Raw genomic sequence first — 23,778 nt, forward strand, 5'->3', positions numbered from 1 at the left:
CTTGATTGTCTATGCGCTCGTTGTTGCCGGAATTGAGCTTCCAACGTGTATAACATGTTCACCCCCGAAGCTAAGTAATTTTTCGAAACGCTAAATAGATACTAAATCATTAAATGAGTCAATCTGACAGAATAATCCCGAACGTGCATAATTCTGAAAGATTATATCTTTTGACAGATTAATACTCGAGTTTCAAATCTTTCAATTTATAAGAATAAGATATTTTCAAAATTGCGAATTAATACAATTTTAATATTCATAACATGAAATAGCTTATGGAGCTTGAAATCGCTTCGCATTGCAAAAGAGACGCATCCAAATTTTTTTTTTGTTACATATGTATAATGTAACGCGTTACATTCTACGTAACGTGTTAGCAGGAGCGAAACACGAACGATTTCGGATCAAACGACTAGAGACTATTTTATTTTCAGCCACTCAACAATCTCCCGCGCGACGCGACCAACCGGAGGGATCTCGTTTGCGAGGTCAATCGGTGCGTGGCCGTCGTTGTAGCCGTCGGGACAGTTAAAGCGTACAGGAAAATATAATTGACTCTCCGGTAGCGACATTTATTTTGCATAGCTGTGCTTTCGTTCGCGCCGAGATCCGTGAAGACCGCTGTCCAGAGACGAATCCGATGAGTCTCAAACATTCGGCCGAGACGAATGTGGGCGTGCGAAGCTAATCCGACCCTCGAGGCTTTCCGTGGAGTTTTTTTTTTTTTTTCTTTCCCCTCGAACAAAAGTACCGGACAATTCACAAGTGTGTCAAGGATAACAAAGCGCGTACGGTCCGGGATTGCGAAAAATCCACCCCTGCGGAGAACCCTCCATTTTTCAGGAACACCGTGCGAAAACGGTGAGCGAGATTCGAGAGCGAGAGGAGATTAGAGGGTTCGCTGCGAGAGGCTGGACCGGGTTAACGGAGCAGGTATACGCCAATACAGTATTAAACGACCAACACGAGAGCCAAGACGACGAACTGCGCAGCATCGGAGTTCGTGTCCGGCACACACTCGAATTATTGTAGACACACGGATAGACACATATATGTGCATTATCCTGCATCCTTATACCGGGATGTATCCGGTGCGCCTGTATGCGTTCGTGTTCGAAGTGGACACGACATGCGCACGCGGCTACGAAGGAACTTAAGCGCAGGCCGAGCGGGATCGCCTCCCGCGGCGCTGGCAACCTGTTTTCTCTCTCCCAGCCGAGTTTATTTTGATTTATTGTGTCGCCGCTAAAGAGATGTATTGTTGTGACGTACCCCGCGAATCCTCCGCGCACGTACGTCTCCGCGAGAGAGAAGGAGAGGAGCGAGACGATCGCTCTGATAGGAAAGAGAAAGAATTTGAAAAATTGGTAATATTTTTGAGATGATTCTGTGGTAAAATATCGAAAATCCCGGTTGACATATTGAATAAATTTCAATATATATGCATCAGTAATTATTTTACTTTATTAAAAAGAGAAGGAAATATATCTTCTATAAAAAAATCTTGTCAAATAAAGATTGATTCATATCATACGACAACGTGACATGAGATGAAAATATTCTTCCATAAATATAATTTATCTTTGCTTATATCTCATTTAATGTGAACAAATATTTTGTATATAATAAAAAAATATTTTCTATCATTCGCGTCATGTTGTATAATATATACGAATAAACTTTAACGATTATTATTTACATTTACATATCTAGCGATCTTATATTTTCTGAATGTTTCTAAATGAATTTTTGTACAAAAGCCAGCAACGCGATCCCGCTCGTCTCTTCCAATGATTTTGTATTCGGTTGTGTTTTCTCTCGGAGAAACCGAGGCATCGTATTCCATTAAGTATAACTGCCGTATTAATTATACTCTTTTCCCACGATCCGGAGGCAAAACGCGCGCGAATCGATACGGCCGACTACTCTACGCACCGCAATTCTCGTGGAGTCGTCGGTACACAACGCGGAGGATCTTAAAATAGGCGATTTCTATGCGAAGAGCGAGGTAAGTACGTAAGCAGGTAGTCGAAGGTAACGCGATAACATTCGAGATCAGTTAACCCTGAAGATGCATGGTCCCGCCAGGCGAGAAACCGTTTTCTCTCTCGAGAGGGTCTTAAGCATCTCTCTCTCCTTTTATCTCTCTTCTCCTCACTCTCTCTCTCTCTTTCTCTCTTGCTCTCTCCTCATACCATTCGTCGAATACGGAAGAATAACATTTTACTGGTTGTCAGCCCGACCTGGAGGGACGACAGCTTTATCGCGGTAGCGAAGAAGCAATACTTTAGGTAAATGAAAAGAATCCACGATCGATTTTCTTTACACGCTAAATATACGTTATTCTCGTCTGAGAATAGATGTACAAAAAAACACTTGAACATATAGATTCATGTGAAAAGGCATACGATGACACTGGCTTAACAATCAATGCCATATGTAATTGGCAAGTTGATTCATGAATGTACGTTTTCTTAATAGCTGCGAACGCATTTAGTAAAAATAATGTACGATTTATTTACACAAGTACAACAATTATTGAATAATAAATATAAAACAAAATTGTAATTTTATCTATGGATATTTTCATTATACATAGTTATCTTTTTTTATGAGAAGATATAATTTGTCAAGGAAATTTCTTCATTCCTGCAAGATATTAAAATAGAAATGCATAACTTACTGATCGGTTATCACGCTGGTTTTAATGGAAGATTTTTCTCACGCTTCGACGGAATTTTGGTTTGATATCGTGCAAATCTAGACTATACTTTAAAGAGCGCCCCGGCGATGCGTGTATTATGCAAAACGCCTCGAGGGAGATGAAGCGAGGGCCTGTGCATGGCCCACCCTTGTCACGTACCGGCCATTACCGGGCACGGGGGATCCTACGCGGGTGAATCGCGGTCGGTCGCGTCCCGGATGAAGCCGGGACCGTTTGGATATTGACTTTCCCCGATGCGTCACGGATGACAAAAGAGATCCGGTGGGTCTATATTCGTTTACGACACTGGCAGATGCCGATAGGAACCGGAGCCAGACGAATCGGCTCGTTTACGCGGTAATGCCGATCCCGGGAAGGCGCGACGGAGATTGAATGTTTAGCGCCACGGCTTACTCGGTGAAACGTCCTCGTTAGGGGCGACACGATTCAACTTCAATTTCCTCTCTAACGCTCTTCAAATTCCGATGATATATACGAGGGCAGGTCAATGTGTAAAAGAAGGGACCGAACTTATCGGGACGATGACGGATATCGCGCGTCTAACTATATATCATATATAACATGTTCTAAACATGCTGTGCTAAAATAAAAAAAAACGCACCCTCTCTGAATGACATAAAAGGATATAAAAGGAGGTTCTCTATCTCAACAAGAGGATGCGAGACAAGAAAGCGCGATATTGAATTTAATGATCGGTATATACATATAAAGCAAGTAGAATGTCTTAGTAAGCAAATCTACGCTCTAATTTCAAAAAAAAAAAAGAGAAAAAGAGAAAAGAGTGAGCCTACACATATATAATTGCATCAGAGATTTATAAAAAATTATGTTATTCATCACGCACAAATTCGAGTCAAACGGCATGCCATATCTTTCATTAGCAGAATTTTATAGAAGCTTGCGATAACTGATGCAATCGATATTCTCTTTTCTGTTATAACTTTGTTATCATGCAAGATAACAGAGATGCGATGTTATAACGTATGATTGAATCGAAAAAAAGCTGTCAAGACCGTGAAGTCCTGGTCTCCGCGCGCAAATAATTGTTATATCTTTCTTATCAGCGGAATTTTAGGCGCAAGACTGCTTGCGACAGTCGATGCAACCGGTATTCCCTTTCCTCGTATGATTCGGCATTATCTCACGAGATAGCAAAGGTGTGCGGTGTTCTTCGTTAATGATGACGTTAACTGTTTCCAGGGACGCGTTATCACACATACTCTATCCGCACTAGCACCTTCCACGCGTGACAATCGACGAGGACACACCGGTTGCGACGCGCATCGCCTCTTGGTCTCGGTTCCTTCGAAACGCAGCCGACTCGAAGCCGAGCGAGCAGCGACGCGAAAGCGATATCATGGCGATAAAACCTCGCGCGAGTATAGCATTGATATACCACGCGGATCAAAATAACGTATTTTTTTCCTAGCACGATGCAGCCAATGAAAAATGTGTGAAGTGAATACTCGCGAGCGATATTACTCGAGCCCCCACGACTGTGGAATATTCTCTCAATTTATTGTTAGTATCTTAGAATATGAAAGTCCAAGGGAAAAAATTCCTACGAATAAATGTTCTCAAATTTGGAATATTAGAACCTATATTTTCCGCATAATAATAATATCACGAATTAGTAATATTGTCCAATCCCTAACTTTATATATTTCGTTTTTTTTTCTTATTCCAAAAATTAAGGAAAAATTATTTATTTAATTAAAATTAAAATTAAAATTAATTATTTTCAAATTATCTAAAATAAAAAAAAAACGGTTTTCCATATGAGAGCAAACATCGATGAAAAGTTAAACAATCTTATCAAAAATTAATTTAGCAAACTAAATGCGCTAAAAGGTAGGCAAAAAATCGTTCGTACAGGAAATACATTCGCCTACGTCATGGCCGTATATCTACCTCGATATAGAACTAAGCTAAGAAGAAGATTTTAAATAAGCTTTCCGCTTTTGCACCCTAGTCTAACTAGTCTCCTGAAAAATTGCCTAACACGTCATGTGGAGAGACGAGAAACGCGGAGTGACATCTTTAAGATTCCCTCTTCTTAACCCTCCACCTTCTCTCCTTCTGGACCGGATAACCCTCTCCGTCTCGCCTCGACCGAATACTTTTCGGTTAGGAAGCGCTTTTCGTCGCGGCTTCAAGGCGAACGTGACCCGAGTAAAAGCCCGCGAGATAAGCCGAGCGAATAATGGCTTTCAGTCGTGACACTCGCACCATGTTCGGAGGGTCCTGGATGAGATCCCGGAAGCTGGACCAGCCGGCGTTACCTCTCGAGATGCCGACTAGTACGACATGATGTCTCATCTCTGGTACTTTCCCGTTTGTACACTTTCCTGGCGAGAAAAGTCGCTGGGCTGATGTTTGCTCGCGGTACATAACGTCCGTGATCCGAATGTTGGAATATTACGTAATCCTAACAATCGTAATCTCTAACTTATACGAAAAAAAACTTAGGTCATTTCTTTAAATGCTAAATACAATTACACTGTCTTTAATGATAACGCAGAATGATATTTTTTTTTTATTTGATCAAGTTTGATTAACTTTATAATTTTAGCTTAATTGATTTTTTTGTATATATATGTATATCTAGACATTATTTAGATTTCAGATATTAAAATCTTGTAATATCTTGTAATATGAAATACACGTCGATCACCAAGATATACATCAATTTCTGTTTTCTTTTTTAAATGATAATTAGCGTCATTATCTGACATAATTTCTGATACAGTTATATTAATGATCGTCCAATGGCTCACGAATAGCTTTATCGATCACGTCTAGCCGCCCACGCATTAATTCCAAACCGGGATTATCCGTTAAGAAAACTCGCGGAGATTGGACGTCAGCTGGTGCTCTCCGAACGCGCCAAGAGTGTTGCACTCGCTCTTCACAGGCGAACGGTCTTACGAGCTGACGGCTAATGCGACCGTATCATGCGTATGTAATGAAACCATTAGGAGGCTTACGTCAACCCACGTGTTCCTTTTCGTTGAATTAGAAATTCCCGCTTCTTGCATGTTACGTTGCAACACGCCTACTTGGGCATCGTCCCTCGGGGCTGTAAGAGGTAAGGGTAAGGGGAAAACACTACGTCGATAATGTACTTATAAGCGCTGGCCTTCCCGGTAATCTTTCCCACATGAGCTCATTACACTCGGACTTTGCGTTTTTTAACGTCACCTACCTCAGATATCCTCAGAATTCTAACAAATGTTACTGCATTATCGTGTACGAGAGGGACGATAATTCCCCCATAATCACATAGTCATAACTTACGTAAAGTACCGTAAACACGTATTAAGAACTCTCTACGTGTAAACGATTCTCTTAAAAATTGATTAAAAACTGATATAAAAATATTACATTATAAATAAATAAACAGATTATATCGTGAACTCGAAAGTCTCCGATTCGGGAGATTACACACGGATAAGGAGAATCAATCTCGAAAAAGTTCACGCATCCGACGATTAATTCGTCGCGATGACGCGCGCGTTAATTGATCGGCGATCGATCGCGCGTGCCACGCACGGTCGATTAACTCGCGCGATCCGCTTAGAATCGGCGACGCGGCCCATATCGGCGCGTGATTACAGCCGGTTTTCGCCGGGATCGTGTCGCAAAAACTCGTTGATTGGAATCTCGGTGGACGACGACGGACGTCTCACGCAGGACACACGCAGGCCGGTGAGACGATTACCTGGAATCCGTCGTGTGTATGTGGGAAGCGGTTTTCTTTGTGGTTTCCTGCGCGCCGTCCCGCGCTTGACAACACCCGAAACGCTTTGATTCTGGCCGAACGAATGAACGGCGCCGCGGCCTTGCCAATAAATTATGGAATATTTATTAGCCTACGATTCCCCTTATGATCCCGGGACCGCCGATCGGGAACGCGGCATCTCGACGGAACCACCGGTCGCGATTCCCGATCGCTGCGTATTTCCAAATCTGATAATTCTAATAAAAAGCTTCGGAGTTCTCTTTGAAAGATCCGTAAATACAAAAATTCAACTGGAAGAAATACCTCGCGAATCTATTATTATCACGTAAATATAATTCCTTTAAAAATTTGTCGTCTCCGAGAGATAATTCGATATCTGAAAATAAGCAAGCTACTTTTTATGTATTCTATATTCAGTTTCTTTAATTATAATAATTATAGTTAAAACGTTAATGAGACCAAATGGTCCCTAGTAATCAAAATTTAACGCGATTTCCCTTATCCATTAATTCTTCACGCTTGAGGGCCCACGTATATCAAATCCATCGCAGCTCTCCGCTTTCTTTCTACTCTGGGAAAAGGAGGAAATGGACTTGTGCGTGGGGGAAGCCTCTCCTTACGCTTCCCATAATCCTGCTACATAATAACTACGCCCATGACATAAATGCAGCAGCACGGTTAAAGCATACAACTGACACGTTTCGCACTTTATACTTTCCATCTCTTCCATATCATTTAAGAATCTGCGCTGGCGGCGCATAAAATTACGAGCGCGGGGGTACGCTTATATTCGAAGCACGACCGTATGAGGTAGAAAATGAGAGAAAAAGAGGGAGAGAGAGAGAGAGAGAGAGAGAAAGAAATCGCGTTGAATCGAAGAAGAGAAGGGGGCGGCAAACACGGAGGGCGGAAGCGGTGGTACTTCGAACGAAGCGGAATGAAAGCCCGGGATAGGGGGAGGAAAGAAGGAGAAGAAAAAATGTGATTTAAAATAATTATAAACGCATTACTCGGCCGGTCGGTCTGCCGAACGCGGCCGGGCAGACGAGATGGTAATCTCCATGATTTGTTATGCCATTGTTGACGCCTAATGAGGCAGGTAGGGTGCGTGTATATATATGTACCCGCGGACATCTCCCATTGCTCGAAGTCGGCCGTATGCTTTAGAGCCGAGGTTTATCGGGCCGTTCATTCCAGCGGTGGATTTACAGTCGCGGGATCCCAAATCGAAAGAATATGTAATAGCCTTATAATGTGGAACATATAATAATTTTTCAGCTTCGAGTTTACTTTTTAATCGATCTACGATTCGCGATAAAAAAATTCAGGACTAAAATCTATTTATTATTTTATGTGCTAATAAATGCATATATCCTGATATTTTATATATGTGTGTATTTTATCTCTTCTAATGTTCTTTATATCATATGACACGTAAAATTATGAATAAGACTGTTTTGAATTTTATCGCAAATTATATGTCAATTTAAAGAGGGCTCTAATAAAATTATCACCGCGCGTAATAAAATAGCAAAATTTGGTAGAAAATCAAAATGAGAAGTACCCACACCGAATATAGATTGTTATTTAATACGGCGGGCTTTATCTCGATATAGTAATTACTAATTACGGAGAAGTTACACGTTATGCGGGCATTGAAGCGTACGGCCGTATTTCGAAACGCGGCTTAGAGTTTTATTTCCTCCTTTACTCTCTTGTTATAATTGTCCTTATAAATATCGAAAAAAAAAAACAAAATGAGAAATATAAAACATTATGAGAAATTTTCTTTTTTCCTGTAGAAATCTATTTATATATAACTTTGAGGATCAGGGTACACTCTTTGAATGAGAGGCTGCAAGTACCGGTGCATTAGAACTTAAGTGTCTCGCGAACAGCGGCGCGGTTATCGAAAAAGCGACGCTTGCTCTTGGACTAAATACGTCCGCGCAAAACGAGATATTCGATTTTCCGCGCGAAAGAGCGAACGCAGGCAGATGCGAGCGAGTCGCGTGCCAAAAATGTGCCACCGCGCCCGAGAGATACGTAAGTACCGTTTTAAACTCGCCCTCCTGGAAGCGCGAGCTTTCCCCGGTTAATTCGTTGGATGTAAAACGCGCATCGAATATCCGTCGTCGAGCCAGCAAACGGCACGAAATCCGTCGAGAATAACGACTCGGGTATACTCGATGATACTTGCTACGTATCAAAAAATCTTCCCAATAATCTCGAACATGAAAATCTTTGATGAATTCTAAATGATTTTTATTAACAGTTTTTGAAATATCAATTAGTCTTTATAACAAAAGGCACAATAAGAGCTTTATCTTTAGATTATTTGTTTCTGATTGAAAGATCGATTTATCGCAGACGTTGTTAAATAACCCGTAGCTGCAAGATAACGACTTTTTTCCGTCGAAGGCGCGATATGGTCACCCGTAAGTAGTACCCATCGAACGACAATGAGCATGACACGATTCGACCTATTGCGCCAACTAATTAATAAGCCAGCGATCCGTTCGCGTTTACCTTGTGCGTCCATTCCTTCGATGTCCTTCGCCACATTTTAATCGAAGCCATTCGTCCGCGAGCGAAATCGAACCGCGCTCTCGCGTCAGCTCAATATTAATCCTCGATTCACGACCCAGACTCAATCCAGTGGTCTCAAAGCTCCGCTATTTTTTTACGACATCGCGCGCGATATGCAGCCGCGAAACACATTGCTGGAGACAATCAGCTTGCGTTCTCCACCACGCTTCGCGATCGTCGTCTCTGCGAGTTGCTAGCAAAAGTAATTGTGCAATCAAAGATCCGATTGTTTTAAATAAAAATAAACTTTTACTAAACAATAACCATCCTTTCGAAGAAGATCCTGAATTTATTTATTTATTCAGTTAATAGTTATAAATAAATTTCAAAATTTGTCCCCGTAGCTGCAAGATAACGACTTTTTTCCGTCGAAGGCGCGATATGGTCACCCGTAAGTAGTACGTCGTCTCGTTTCCACGTTCTCGATATAACGGCGCGTTATATGCGCGCACCGCTCGCTGACCCAATGCAATCTTTCAAACGATCGTAATTATCAACCGTGTTCCGAAGTGTGGGATACCTTCCGAGAAATATTATGCATTACTCCGGTCTCGCGAGAGAGGTTTTCGTAATAGCACTTGCCACCAATGTGTGCAACCGATCGGTTTGCTGCTAACGCAGAATTAATATCCGCGGCGACGTTTGTCAATCTTGCTTCGACTTGAATGGAATTTCTTGCAATTTCTCGCAATTCACTAAAATATCCATGAAACTACCAATTCAAGATTATCTTTATAAAGCTAAAAGAATGAATCAGAAAGATGAGAATGAAAATGAAAAATATAAAATGAAGAAATATGAAATTCGCAAATTTAAAAATAAATTATCTCTATAGAATTAATATTTCGCTATTGTTAATTGTTATCATCGCTTGTGAATATCAGCCTTCTATTTGCGCGCGCCTGGAGAATGAAGGTTTCAAAGTTAAATTAATCTAAGCTACATATCCTAACGCAATCGGCTCTTATTGCCTGCGAATTCGAAAAAGAAAATCTAGACACGCAGATGCGAAGTTGAGAGAAAAAGGGATTCTGTTTGGTACGAATGAAACGGACAAAATCGCCGGGGAGATTTATGCGCCCCCGATAAGATTCAAGCGCGCGGGCAAAGAGTTTTGGTGCAGCCACGTTTACGAGCACCGAAACCAGTTCTCGAGGAGGCAGGCTGGCCGGACGTCGTCGCGTATAGGATACCTACAGTTCTGGTCCAGGGGGAGCGGGACAAGGGCTCGTGGATCTAAGAAAAGTAATCTCGCCGCGGGCACGTAGAAAAAGAGAGAGAAAGAAAAAGAGAGAGGGAGAGAGAAAGAGAATCTCGTCGACGATCCGATGAAATGATAAGCTGCTACGCGCATGTCGTAAAACTATCGATGCGCCGTTTTCCCTCCACGCATTTCTCGTGTATCGCCATCTTAACTCTAAATTGCGCCTCCGTGTTGTCCCGCGACTCGTTAATTGCTGATAGTTTGTAGATTAAGTGATTTAAACGTTCCAGAGAGACCATCTAAATTCCCGAGACTCTCGTCTCTCTTGTCTTTTCGTTAATAATTCCTCAATGTTAATCAATTATTTTAGCTAACTCACTCTTTCTCTCTCTCTCTCTCTCTCTCTTTCTCTCTCTCTCTCTCTCCATCGAACGACAATGAGCATGACACGATTCGACCTATTGCGCCAACTAATTAATAAGCCAGCGATCCGTTCGCGTTTACCTTGTGCGTCCATTCCTTCGATGTCCTTCGCCACATTTTAATCGAAGCCATTCGTCCGCGAGCGAAATCGAACCGCGCTCTCGCGTCAGCTCAATATTAATCCTCGATTCACGACCCAGACTCAATCCAGTGGTCTCAAAGCTCCGCTATTTTTTTACGACATCGCGCGCGATATGCAGCCGCGAAACACATTGCTGGAGACAATCAGCTTGCGTTCTCCACCACGCTTCGCGATCGTCGTCTCTGCGAGTTGCTAGCAAAAGTAATTGTGCAATCAAAGATCCGATTGTTTTAAATAAAAATAAACTTTTACTAAACAATAACCATCCTTTCGAAGAAGATCCTGAATTTATTTATTTATTCAGTTAATAGTTATAAATAAATTTCAAAATTTGTCGTTAATTTATATTTATAATTTTTCATGAATAAACATTTGCACGAATTATGTTTAAATTTCAAAAATTTTGACAAAATTTTATGTGAAATATTTATTATGAAAAATCGATATGCTTCTCGACGTTCATAATAATCAATATTAATACGTTGATACAAACTTTATTTTGTTAGAAGGAAAAGAGGTTATTTTATCATGGTTTTTTTATCCGCATAGTGAAAATACAGAGGCGCACTTACGTTCGACGCATTTTCCTGCATCAATAAAATATCTAGCATCCATCGTCTTTTCGCGCTCACTCTTTCTCTCTCTCTCTCTCTCTCTCTCTATTAGATTACGCGCGTAATATAATTTGAAAACTAGGCAATAAAACCGTTGACATTAATTGCCGCGTATTAATCTAACTTTTCTTTGGTACGACGGTAACTCAATTAATATCAATCGTAAATTCGATGCATTTATAGGCATTATAGTTTTATTTAATTGTATAATTTGAGTTAGAATGTTGTTTTTTAGAATGATAAAAAAGAAAAAGAGAAAGAGAGAGAAGAATTAAGGAAATGCATTAGACAGCAATCTTATCAGCAATATTCGGCATCTAAAAACATTGCCGGCGTGTCATAAACTTATGTAAGCATACCTAAAAATATGTATACACAGCGAGATAACATATTTCAGAAGCGTCATAAATCATATAAGAAACTATTCGAAAGAGACTTGTATTAGAAACCATTCGAAGATTCAATTTTCCGTGGGCATCTACATGTTTTCCTCTTTCTCTCTCCCTCTCTATCTCTATCTCTTTCTCCGTACGATTCCAGAATTTATCGCGCGGATGTACGCGAAAACTATTACGCTCCGTGTCGGTAGAACGAACGGTCTTTGTTGATTTTATTGGCCACGATCGCCTCCTTATCGAAACGATAGTCGACTCTCTTTGTGGGTCTCGCACGCATACGTACACACATGGCGACATACACACACGGTGAGTATAAATGCGCCGTTGCATAAATTATCCCCGATCGGCAGCGAACGGCCGCGGTTACTATAAATTAACGTTATCGGGGTGTTTACATTACTTTCTTGTTGCACGATTAGTAATCGCGCAATAAGAGCACGACGAACAAATCAGCTGCAAGGCGGGGCGGCCCGATACTGACGGCAAATGCGTATTTATTGCCCGAGGAAAGTACGATAGAAACGTAGCGGATTGACGGAGAAAGAGGTCGGAACAATGAACTTGCTTTTTATAATAATCACGACTGCGCCGAGAACCGCTGATCCGCCTTGAAAAAGTGCACCAGATACGGCGAGATCGTATGATCTTTTTATATCTGTTTTTAGTTTTATATGAAGTTCGATTTCTTTCCTTTATTAAGAATCAGCGTAAAATATTTCGCGATGATGAGATGTTACGATAGGTATATATAATTTTGAAAAATTCATCGAGAGTGAAATAACTAATAAATTACGAAAGTGTAAGTTTACGTTAAAGTAATAACGATAGAGGGAAAATGGAATAGATTGTGTGAGGAAAGTAATGGATTTGGCTCAAGTGTCCAAACTGCGCAGTTTTCGTCGAATGATTATATCAGGTATTTTCCTTAGTTTCTGGGAAACTGTCTGCAGACGATTTTCGTAGGAAAAAAAGTGATAATTTTAAAGTACACTTTAAACTAATGAGCGTGTCCATATCAAAATTAACTTCTATATTTAATTTTTTTACAAAAAAAGTTACATTGAATTAAGTACTGAAATAATTTTTTTGTACTATGCAGATCATTATATGCAACAAACGAAGAATTGAAAAAGAAAATGAAATAAAAAAAATTTTAACTTTTAATAGGAATTTCTTGGTACTAATGAATAATGGATTTTGGTTGGTATCCAAAAACGGTTTTAGCAGATGGGCTAGAAGGAAAAGAGGTTATTTTATCATGGTTTTTTTATCCGCATAGTGAAAATACAGAGGCGCACTTACGTTCGACGCATTTTCCTGCATCAATAAAATATCTAGCATCCATCGTCTTTTCGCGCATAAAGGGATCATTCACCGGAGATGAAGCTCTCCTCGAAAACGCGAGAAAGTCGACGGAAATGGTGCGACGGACCGGCGACCGAGGAGGATGCTCCCCGCGTATTTTTAGGGGGCCTCGGGACGTTCACTTTCGGTTTTTGGCGCAACGACAAATTTTCGTCGCGACATGCGATTCCATGCGTCTTGTACACACGGACGGGGACGGGGTTTATAGGCTCTATCTTAAAAATATACCGCGAGAGGTGCGCACTTTTTGATAAATCTCCCTTGACTCGCGGCCGGAACAACTCCGCCCGAGGAAAGGGGTGAGGAAGGAGGGCGACCCGTGTGTACGTCGTCGCTAATTTCCAACGACGGCGAAAATAAATTGGCCGCGCGTCGACCGAGCCGGGACGGTGGTGATCGCGGATGCCCCGGCACGGTGTAATTACGCGAAAAAACCGACCCTGTCAAACATTTACAAAGCGTAACCACACAGCTAATGCGCTCCTCCGGTCGTGTACCCTATGATAAATTCGGGCCCGATTTTTCTTTAGCAAGAATTCCCCGCGCGAGATCGTCTCTCATCTCCACTGTGTTTTATCCTCTCAGCATTAAGTATCTTGTGACAAATGAGCGATAAATAAAAGTTCAGTTCAGGTAAAAGCCAGAGTTAAAATTAATTGAAAAGTAAGTCTTGGATATTTATTTGCATTTGCAACGGGGCTTAGTGGTTTCAAGACCTTTTAATTTTAAATGTTAAATAACTTTGTAATTATTGCAATCTCAAAATAACTATCCCTTTTCTTTATCGGATTTTTAATATCTGTGGTTAAACAAGTAACCAAGGCGGTCCCAAGCTGTATTTTAACAGCGATCGATGTTGCTTCTCTCTCTATTTTTCTTTCTCTCTCGCGATAACATCGAGATTATAGATTATGAATGATAAAACCGTTAGCTCTCAAATGACAAGAGCTGACAGTTATGGCGCATTTAAGAGTCAGCAATACCTGCAGCTATCTTGAATTTCGTCGTCTTGACGTTGACACGGAGCGTGACGTCAAGATCGTGGATTATTGACGATGAAGCTTCTGGCTGCGTGGATATCAACGATTCCTGCAAGTTTGACATATTTTGTAACGTGCGTCAAAAATGAATATTCAACCGTTCTCGCTCCCGCGTCAATCTTTGATGACGTCAGTGTACAGCAGACTCGTCCATCGATGATGAAGCTTCTCGAGCGAGCACGTCGATGATTCGCGATTCGCGCGTAACCACGCGCGCATCAACGTTAATTCGCCGGCGGCGATTTAACGTCGTGCATTTGACACGTTCTCTGAAAAGATTGGAAATTTCCATCGCCGCGAAATCACGCGCGATTGTAGATTACCGCTACCGGCGAGAGCAACATCGGTACGTGCGATTATCACGCGCGCGAGCACTTAATGTAAATTATATTGTAACTTCCGCGTCTTCCCCCTTCTCTCTCATAGGTCGTTCGCGTTTACCTTGTGCGTCCATTCCTTCGATATCCTTCGCCACCTTTTAATCGAAGCCATTCGTCCGCGAGCGAAATATTAATCCTCGATTCACGACCCAGACTCAATCCAGTGGTCTCAAAGCTCCGCTATTTTTTTACTCTCTTTCCCATCGGAGGGCCCGCGCGCACGGACAGACTCCAAGTCTGCTTCGGGAGCAGCCTCGCGAGCTGGGGCCCCGTCTTTCTTCCTGCGCCTTTCCTTCGCGTCCTCCTTCGCTCGTCGATTTCATCTATCTTTCACTGCGTCTCTTACTTTTACCAGGATCGTGAGGGAGAGAGAAGAGGATCCGCGAGACCACAAGAGGAGCATAGGGCTCGCCGACCGTCTGGTGGGCGGACGACAGCCTGCAGCAAAGCACAAGAGATCGCTGCCTTCCGCCAAGGACAATCGCGCTCTTCCTTCCTCCTCGCTTCTGCGCGTATCCTCGATGCCCCAGCCGGATGGTTGTAATTTCGGGCAATGCATTTCTCCGCGGCTAATCGTGCGCGCGATTCAGCGAATGCGCGGTGTCGAAATTATTCTATCACCGGAGAAACGGTTGTTTTTAATTACGAATCATTTTTTTGTTACATCGCGACGTAATCGAGAAATAAACATGATAAATAGAGAATATTAGGTCTCTAAAAATAAAATTAATTTCTTTATTTATTATTAGGTCTTTAATAATAAAAAATTTACGTCACTTTTCAAAAGAGAATCACTTTAAAAAGAATGGACTTTTCATATTATATTGTCCTTAAATAAAATTTAAAAATTTGTCAAAGAATATTAAATTTTAATGCAGTGGTGGAAAATCATTTTCTTTTTAGTATAAAAATCCTAAAATATACATTAAAGATCATTTTCATAGATTCCCTCTTGAAAAAGAGATTAAAATTGCTTACTCTCAATTGCACAAATTGATATGATTATACGCTGGATAATAAGCGCTAATAACATGCACTGTCAACTATATTCTACAGGATCGTGTAAAAGAAGAGAGATAAAGCTGTCTGATAAAACGCGTGATTCGCCGTGTATATAAAGAGCTAGAAGAAAATAATCTTTGCCGGCAGAGATGATGCGAACAAACGGCGACTTCATAAAAAAAGATGATTCGCCAAATGACTAGATAATCGTCCGGACGAATGCGGTGGAGTCTGCACCTTGGTTCGGTGACCTCCAAGGTGCACCTCATCGCTGGCATTAAAGAGAGAATAAACGGAATAATAATTAAGACCGAAACGTCAAGTGGGACGATACGGCTCGAGGATTCTCAGGTAGAGAGAGAAATGTACAGAGCGAGCCAAACTTGATTAGTTAAAACACAGGTCGCAGTCGGTCTCTCGTGCAGTAACGTAACTAAACGAATTGATACCCGGAGTAAACACGCGACCTTACATATATTTCCACACTCTCGCCTATTTTATAAAACTTCAACAAGCATATTATATTATAAACCACATATCGAAAAAATTAATCAAGAATTTTATGAAACCTATATTCTTCGAGAAATCGGATCTCGTGGACTTTTTAAGAAGGGAAGAGGATATCGTTCATCCAAATAGGTGGACCGAAGATGAGGCAAGGCAAAAGCGACAGCCTCTAGCTAACACGAAGAGCAAATTTACGCAATATATATAGAGAGAATGTAAAATATTAACAGATTCGCGTGTTGATACATTAAGCGCGATTTGCTGACACGCGTGTTATCGTTTATCGAGTGCGCGTGTATACTACGTTCCTTCCAGCAGCAGCAGCAGCAGTGGCAGCATCCAATATAGGTGCTTACCTACCGGGACCGAGAAACATAGCGATCGTTAAACGCACACAAGCCTGGCGCTATTAGGCAAATTGTGCCTCGTAAAGCGCGAGGGACTTCTCGAGTTTCTATTTTTCAGTCACGCGATTGACTTACGTTACGAATTCGGCATGGCCTGTATAGAGAGAGAAAAACAAAGGGAGAGAGAGAGAGAGAGAGGCTAGTTCTAAGAAAATTATTTTTTTTTTTTTTGCTTGGATTATAATTTTAAAATATATACTTCATATATACTTGCAGAATACGTAGCGTAAAATCCGTGACATAATAAAAAACCCGGGAGAGGCCGAGCATGAGAAGGTTTTGAACATTTGATATGAGCTCTCTCTCTACTGCGATGCATTGTCCGTATCAGAAAGACGGTTACTCTCAATTTTTTAGAAAATCAAACGTTTTTCTCACAAGTTGCATTTTCGCGATCGCGCGTGTTCAAAACGACAAGAGATACGGTACCCCACGAAATACGGCAAGTAACGAGGCGATTTCTTTATCGTAATCTCACGGCGATATCGTCGAATTGCTGCACAACTCGCCGCTATCGTTGTCGCAAACTGCAACATCGAGGTGCACTGCCGATGCTTTAAGTTCGGACACGTTTGTACCTTTATCGGTGTATCGTATAATAATATAAATAACATTATCGATGTATCGTCGCTTCGACACCTTCGAAACGCGAGCCCAGAAGGGCTTATAAAGAGCCGTGATGGATCCGCTCGTAAAAGAACCGCTACAGAATATCGGCTCGCACGTCGATCTCGCAATATTGCTCGATTCAATAGTTACACAATATATTTATGAATATTTATCGTAATATTACATATCAAATATTTATTGTAAATTATAATATAAGTAATGTTATTTACAATGTGATTTATAATGTAAATATTTCTTGCAATTTATAATTTATTTAAATAATTATTAACATATATGCTAATAATATATTGGTCTCAATAACATCTCTCAGTATTATTGTTGAACATATATGTATATGTATTGTGTACGAAACTTTTTGTAAAAATATTATTTTAATAAAAATATTCTATTTAAAGATTTTGTATAACGTTATTTGTAATATATATCATTCTGATAAAATGCTAGTCGAAATGGAAAGTCACAACTATTTAAACTAGTGACAATTTATCAGTTTCTTTTTTAATAAATGATAGCAAAATCTAATGGATGCAATATACGGTTGGTTGGTCTCTGCTTGGCAGGCACACAGTGCCTTACTCACGGGTCAGAACGGAACGACTTTACCGTGTCTGATTTAAAACCGCTCGCATGATTCACGGCTCTCTCTCTCTTTCTCTACCTTTCACCCTCTCTTTCTCCCTCTCTTTCTCCTCGCATTGCATCGCATCACATCGGTCGGACCGGTTTTGGCAGCGGCATCCTAAAACACGTGTTTCCAATAAGCTTTTATTGGTAGATAAATCAGACGCGATCTTATTGTGGGATTATGATGTTTGCACGCACCGAGTCGGTTTCATCGGACACGCGTGCACCGCGATGCTCGTAATTCCTGCGTTCCCGGCCCCCGCCGTTTTTTATTCCGCACGAATCCCGTCAGTTTTTGCGACGCGCGCGGATTTATGCGCTCGCATGGTCGCGCGCTTTTTGCAATTGTATAGACGGGTTGCGAAATATTGCGAGACAAATCGAAACAGCATCAACGAGGATAACTCTAAGCAAGAAAACATGTTTTTTAATGCCGCTTGCATCATTTATTTTAAAGTTGAAAGTTCAATTTTTCTAAGTTCTTCTTTAAAATCTATAAATCACAATTTAAAATGACATTATTAAGGTATAAATTATTCTTATAGTGTACTCCCATTGCATTTTTTAACGCGAAGAAAGCACATTTATTTTCTTCTCTGTAGAATTTATTTTAAATTCCCTCATAGGCTATCATCCCTGATTGTAGCTAAGCCGCAACTGCATCTATCGAAGAAGGTTCGATTCGACGCATATCCGGTCTCGCACCTCGCGAAGAACGCGTCGATAATCGCGGAAACGTTTCCCGGATTTTCACGCCGAAGCACCGGATCCGCGAGAACGACCTCGCGAGCTCGTCGTCGTCGACTATTCTAGGAACGGAGGCTGTCTACGTCGGCAGGAAACGACGACGCGGCGCTGCGTCGAACTTGAGTTCGAACCGGAGACCTTGGACCAACCATTGACCTCGATCGCCACGTCCACCTCCACGTTCCACCGAGTGCAACCACACGCGGCCGTCGTTCTATTCGATCCACCGCCTCCTCTCCTGGGACGTTTTTCTCTTTGCATCTTTTTTTCCTTTAAATGCCACAATGTTGTCGCACACTCGTAGCACGGCAATCGCGATAATTGCGACAACTTTGTAAGACGTAAAACGGGATAATAAACGCTGATTCTCATAGCTGTTTAAAATACCTATATATAAGACATTTGATCGCGCAATCCCTGTCAAAATCAACGACGGTTCATTTTGCGCATTATCGTGTATATTTTTTCAATTTTTTTAGCCAGAAAAACTTTTTTATTCCTCCGCGCTTTTATTTGGATTTAGCGTAATGATTCTGATCCGCTCGCATGGACCATAATATACTGTAACGAGTGCGAGGCTCGGTCACTTTACACCTCCGGCCCGTGTCGATTTCGCGACCGAGGCGAAGGCCGAGCGGAGATGTCAAGCGCGCTCGGGAGAGCTGCCAACTATTCTGAGAACGGAGGCTGCTCGTTGCGGGAGGAAGCGCGCGGCAACGCTTCTCGCGCCTGAACCCGAGACCTTGGAACAACCGTTGCCCCCGATCGCGCTATATGTAAGTATATATGTATTCCTCGGTAAGAGAGGAATCGCGCGGACCACTCGCGAATCTTACAATCTTCCTCGCGTTTCCACGTCCCTCTCTTTCCCCAATTTTCGTACATTGATAACTCTATGCGTATTATATTTTGGAAGACACATATGTATGTATATATTTCATGCGTTTGAAAAATCTGAAAAACTCGAATTTAATGCCGAGAAATAATAGGCGATCTTTATTTTAAGTTAAATATTTTTAATAGACAAATATACGGTTACATTTGATGACATTTGGAAATTTAACAAGTGATTGATTATTAATTATCATTTGTTGATTATTATTGTAGAATATATAATATTATATTTTAATAATATTTTATTTTAATTATAAAATATATTTTAATAATATATGAGCTCTCTCTCTACTGCGATGCATTGTCCGTATCAGAAAGACGGACTCGCTGACTTTGCAAAAAAATCTACTACCGTAAAAGTTCTCTACACCGTTTCCTAGTGCGAAACGGTAAATTCGTTCAGGGTCGAGTCAAATGAGCGCTCTGGGAACTGAACGAACGGCAACGGCTCGAACGAATTACGAGCGAAATCGGCTCTGACTTGTGAGTCGCGAAAATAAATCGTAATCTCGCAAAATCGCGTGAATCATTATAATTCTGAATTTGTAATGAAAATCGCTCTACCATGTTAAGCAGTGTTATTCACGCTAAAATCATTTGCAGAATATTTAAATAATCACCATAATAAGAGTTTTCCTGCTCTTTAGATGCTTCGATTATAACTCATGAATTTTTTATTCGCGCGGAAAAAAAAAAAATATATATATATATTCTTTCGCACAAAGAAAATTATTTTATATTTTTTTAAACTTTTGTATTTAAATGTATAAAACTAATTATTTAAATTTATCAGAGTAATATTGTTTAAAATATGGAAAATACTGTAAGTTAATACATGCCACACATGTGTGACACACTATACCTGCTAATGATGGAACCACTCAAGTATCTCACACTGTATGTATCTACCGTTTCATAATGAGAAGGCTCGCGTTTGCTGTGATCACTATTATTCGGCTATGCACCTATGCATAGGTGCTAATGAAGCCACGTCATTCGACGTCAGTCGGCTCCTCTGCCATCACGGAGGTCTCCGACATTTATCTCACGCTTCGGATCTCTCTCGTGCGCGTTCTCTCCGTCTCTTTCTCTCTATGCACGCTGTGCACCTCTGACGTTATCGTTTACCATTCAGGGACAGCGGTTTGATGAGAAAGAGAGAGAGAGATAGAGAGAGATCGAGCGACCTTCATCGGTGTACGATTCCGGTAACGACGAATCATCGCCGACCTCGAAATCCGTACCGATCGTTTCGACCCATGATGTTCTCGCTAAAGGAAAATGCCATTACCATACGTTCAGCACGATGTGCTTTGCGGTAGGTAGGTTCGCACTAAGGATATATTCTACGACATATCTCTCTTGCCTTTTTCATTCTATCTTATTCTCTCTCTTTCTCTTTGACACGTGCATTGAAACAAAGCGAGAATGCGTCAGAAAAAGTTGGGATTAAAGTATCACTTTAAAAAAAAGAATTGCGTAGATTAAAGCCGCGTAAACTTCGATACTAATCCAACATCTAATCATGCTCCTGGATGCAAAACGTTAAATAATTTTATACCATTTGAAACTGTTCATAATTTGTCTTTCTCAAATACATTCTTACAAGTTTTATTAAATTAACTTTGGCGCGTAAAATATTAATTATATCGTATCTTTATATGGACGATTGTAAAATGAAGGAGGACGAACGAGAAATGTTCGAGGCTGTCGGCGGCGCTGTTATCCCGATTCCATTGTCGGTCACCATCGAGGAACCCGTCGACGGAGTTTGCTCAAATGCTTTGCACCTGCATCGTTGCCGCGGCGGCTTAAACGGCACGGTGCAGACGCGGACGGGCGCCGCATCCATTACCGTCATGTCGCCGCCGCGCATTCGCCCCCCCTCACCACGAATAAGCAAACACTAAATATTTATTCGGGCATGCCGCCGAACATGTGTCCGCGGGACGCACGGACGTGCGGTTTCGTGAAGGACCGCCGCCGCGATCCTACGTCGAGTATGCAATTTTTGGGAACAACCAGCACTCGACGATCGAAAAATTTCACATCCGGAAGAACGTAATTTTTTTTCAGAGATAATCTCTTTCCGCGTAAAAAATTTAATAATCTCACATGTATATAATTGTGGATCGTCGTGTCTCGAGTATATTCCTTTCGTGAGATCGTCATAGTAATGAAAGGACGATTTGTTGTCGCGACGTCGTGGAATGCGCGCGCAGAGAGGGAGTGAAATTTAATTTGGACCGACAGATTTATACATGTCGCTGCTTGTACGAGCACCGGACATTTATACGTCTGCGTCATGTTATATTACATTAACAAGCTGATGATTTATAACCATAAATGTACGTCTGTTGAATTTGTCACGTTGCCAGAGATCCCTGTTTTTTATAGCGGGAAAGTCCGTAGTTTATTGATACACTTTTCTATCGCGTAAAGTTACAGTGAAAATTGAGAGAGGAACAGATTAAAGAGACCGTTGTGAATCGTAATCATTGCGCTTCGGCAGAATTAAGCGCGAAGTGGGATAACGAGATTTCCAGGAGTCATTCCATCCATCTCCCCTGAATCAGGCGGTTATACTAGTTCGCGCTCCACGGTTCGCATGTACGTTCGCCCACGGGAGACTACGGGCGATTTGTAAAAACGAAGCCGAAGACGCGAAGAAAACGCGGCTGTAAACTACGGGGGAAGAGAGTTCGCTTCTTCGTTGCAGCGTGGGCGCCGAGGCGGGAGAGAAAGAGATAGAGGCGACTCCGCAATAACGCGTCCGCGGTGAGAAAAGTGGAAACGTCGATAAAAATAAAATTATCGTCGGATGGAATGGTTTTTGCCCGGCCGTTGCTTCTTCTTGAGCTCTCGCGAGATATCCTTTTGGCGTCCGCGAACAAACTGAAAATCGCTCTTCCGCAGGAGGAAAGCGCAGACGCTACGGTAACGAGTTCGCATTAACGGAGTGAAGCTACGGCACTTACAACTCTCTACGAGCCGAAGCTCTCGTCTCGCGTCTCTCAAGTAAATATATATATTACATGTTTTCCTCGTTTCACATTAAGAGAATATTTGGGTAAAGTAAATTATCAAGAATACAGACTCAAAATTTTTCACGACGCTTTATGAGAGAAATAATGTTCAATGAAACAAGATATTTGATGAGAAAAAATGCTGGGGAAAATCTCCGGGATACTCCGTAGATAGAGACAAATGTAAGTAAATACGGAAGAGAGAAAATAAAAGACGTGATTGCGGTAGCCGCTGGCGAATGTTTAGCTCTTGCGGATTTTCATGATGCGCGTCGCAAACTCATCTCGAACCACTACCGACCGATTGGGGGGACACAAGGCGGAAAGACAGCGGAGATGCGGAGCGTGGGAGTACAGCAGAAAGAGAAAGAAGGAAAGATAGAAAAAGAGAATCGGAAAGAGCCGGCCCTATAAAAAGCTATCGTGCCTGACCTCCCGCAACGAGACTTTTCGCTGCTGAGTATAACGCGGGATACTCGCTCTATGCGCGAAGTCAACTCGCGCGTAATCGTTCGGCTTAAAGAGATATGCTTGAAAGAACCGAGGACAATCATGTTATTTTTCTGAAAGCAAATTACAATCGAAGAAACGAAAAATTATCTTCATGTGTCTATTAAAATTAGTCAAAAAGTTTATCTTTCAATTGCATTTTTTTTTTTTTTTTTTAGGGGGGGTTCAGGAAGTAATCGCAGGGGAACCAAATCGAAAAAAAAATGTCATGTAACGCACACGTATCTATTTGTTTTCGAGTTAACAATAAGAATTAAAAACTTCGCCAAAGAGACTTGTAAAAGGCAGTTTACCGAGCATAGTCTCGAAAATTTTGCGTGCGTGAATGGTCGAGATGCACGCGGATGCAGCGATTCTCTCGCTCGCTTCTCGCTCAAATGCAGCGCGACTTCGTGGCCGCGAAACTGGCCGTGGCGAAGAACGCGCCACGATGGAAAGAGAGAAACGAAGATAAATTGACAGATGGACGAAGAGAGAGCGAGGGTTCGCGGCGATGTGGCGCGAGAGGGAGAGGAAGAGCGCGAGCACGACGAGAGCGGAAAGGAGAGAAGGAGAGCGAGAGAGCCTTGAACCCCCGAGATGCGGGACGAAGGACAAAATACTAAAAATATCCGCGCAAAAATCACCTCAACACGGTGCAACGGGTTTAATGGCGGTTCGGCATGCAAAATCTTTCGGAGAGACGCGATACCACCCTCCTCTCGTTCTTCGCCGACTCGCATTTAAACGGCGAGAGAACCGGAAGTTGGGCTACTTTTAGTTAATAAATATCGCTGCCCGTTCTATGCTTTGGGAAAGATAAGAATCGT

At 41.6% G+C, this 23,778-nt stretch overlaps 1 protein-coding gene across 1 annotated transcript in view; it reads left to right on the forward strand.

Moving 5' to 3' along the window:
- Positions 1 to 15,619, forward strand: part of LOC115243653 — a 199,849-nt gene extending 184,230 nt beyond the window's left edge. The window contains exons 3-4 of the mRNA XM_029820796.1: positions 14,978 to 15,162; positions 15,567 to 15,619. Of these exons, the coding sequence (XP_029676656.1) occupies positions 14,978 to 15,162; positions 15,567 to 15,619 (238 nt within the window). The remainder of the gene's footprint in view (positions 1 to 14,977; positions 15,163 to 15,566) is intronic.
- Positions 15,620 to 23,778: the final 8,159 nt, after the last annotated feature.

The sequence above is a fragment of the Formica exsecta genome, unplaced genomic scaffold, assembly GCF_003651465.1.
Source record: "Formica exsecta isolate Colony F162 unplaced genomic scaffold, ASM365146v1 scaffold72, whole genome shotgun sequence".
In the NCBI taxonomy this organism is placed as follows: domain Eukaryota; kingdom Metazoa; phylum Arthropoda; class Insecta; order Hymenoptera; family Formicidae; genus Formica; species Formica exsecta.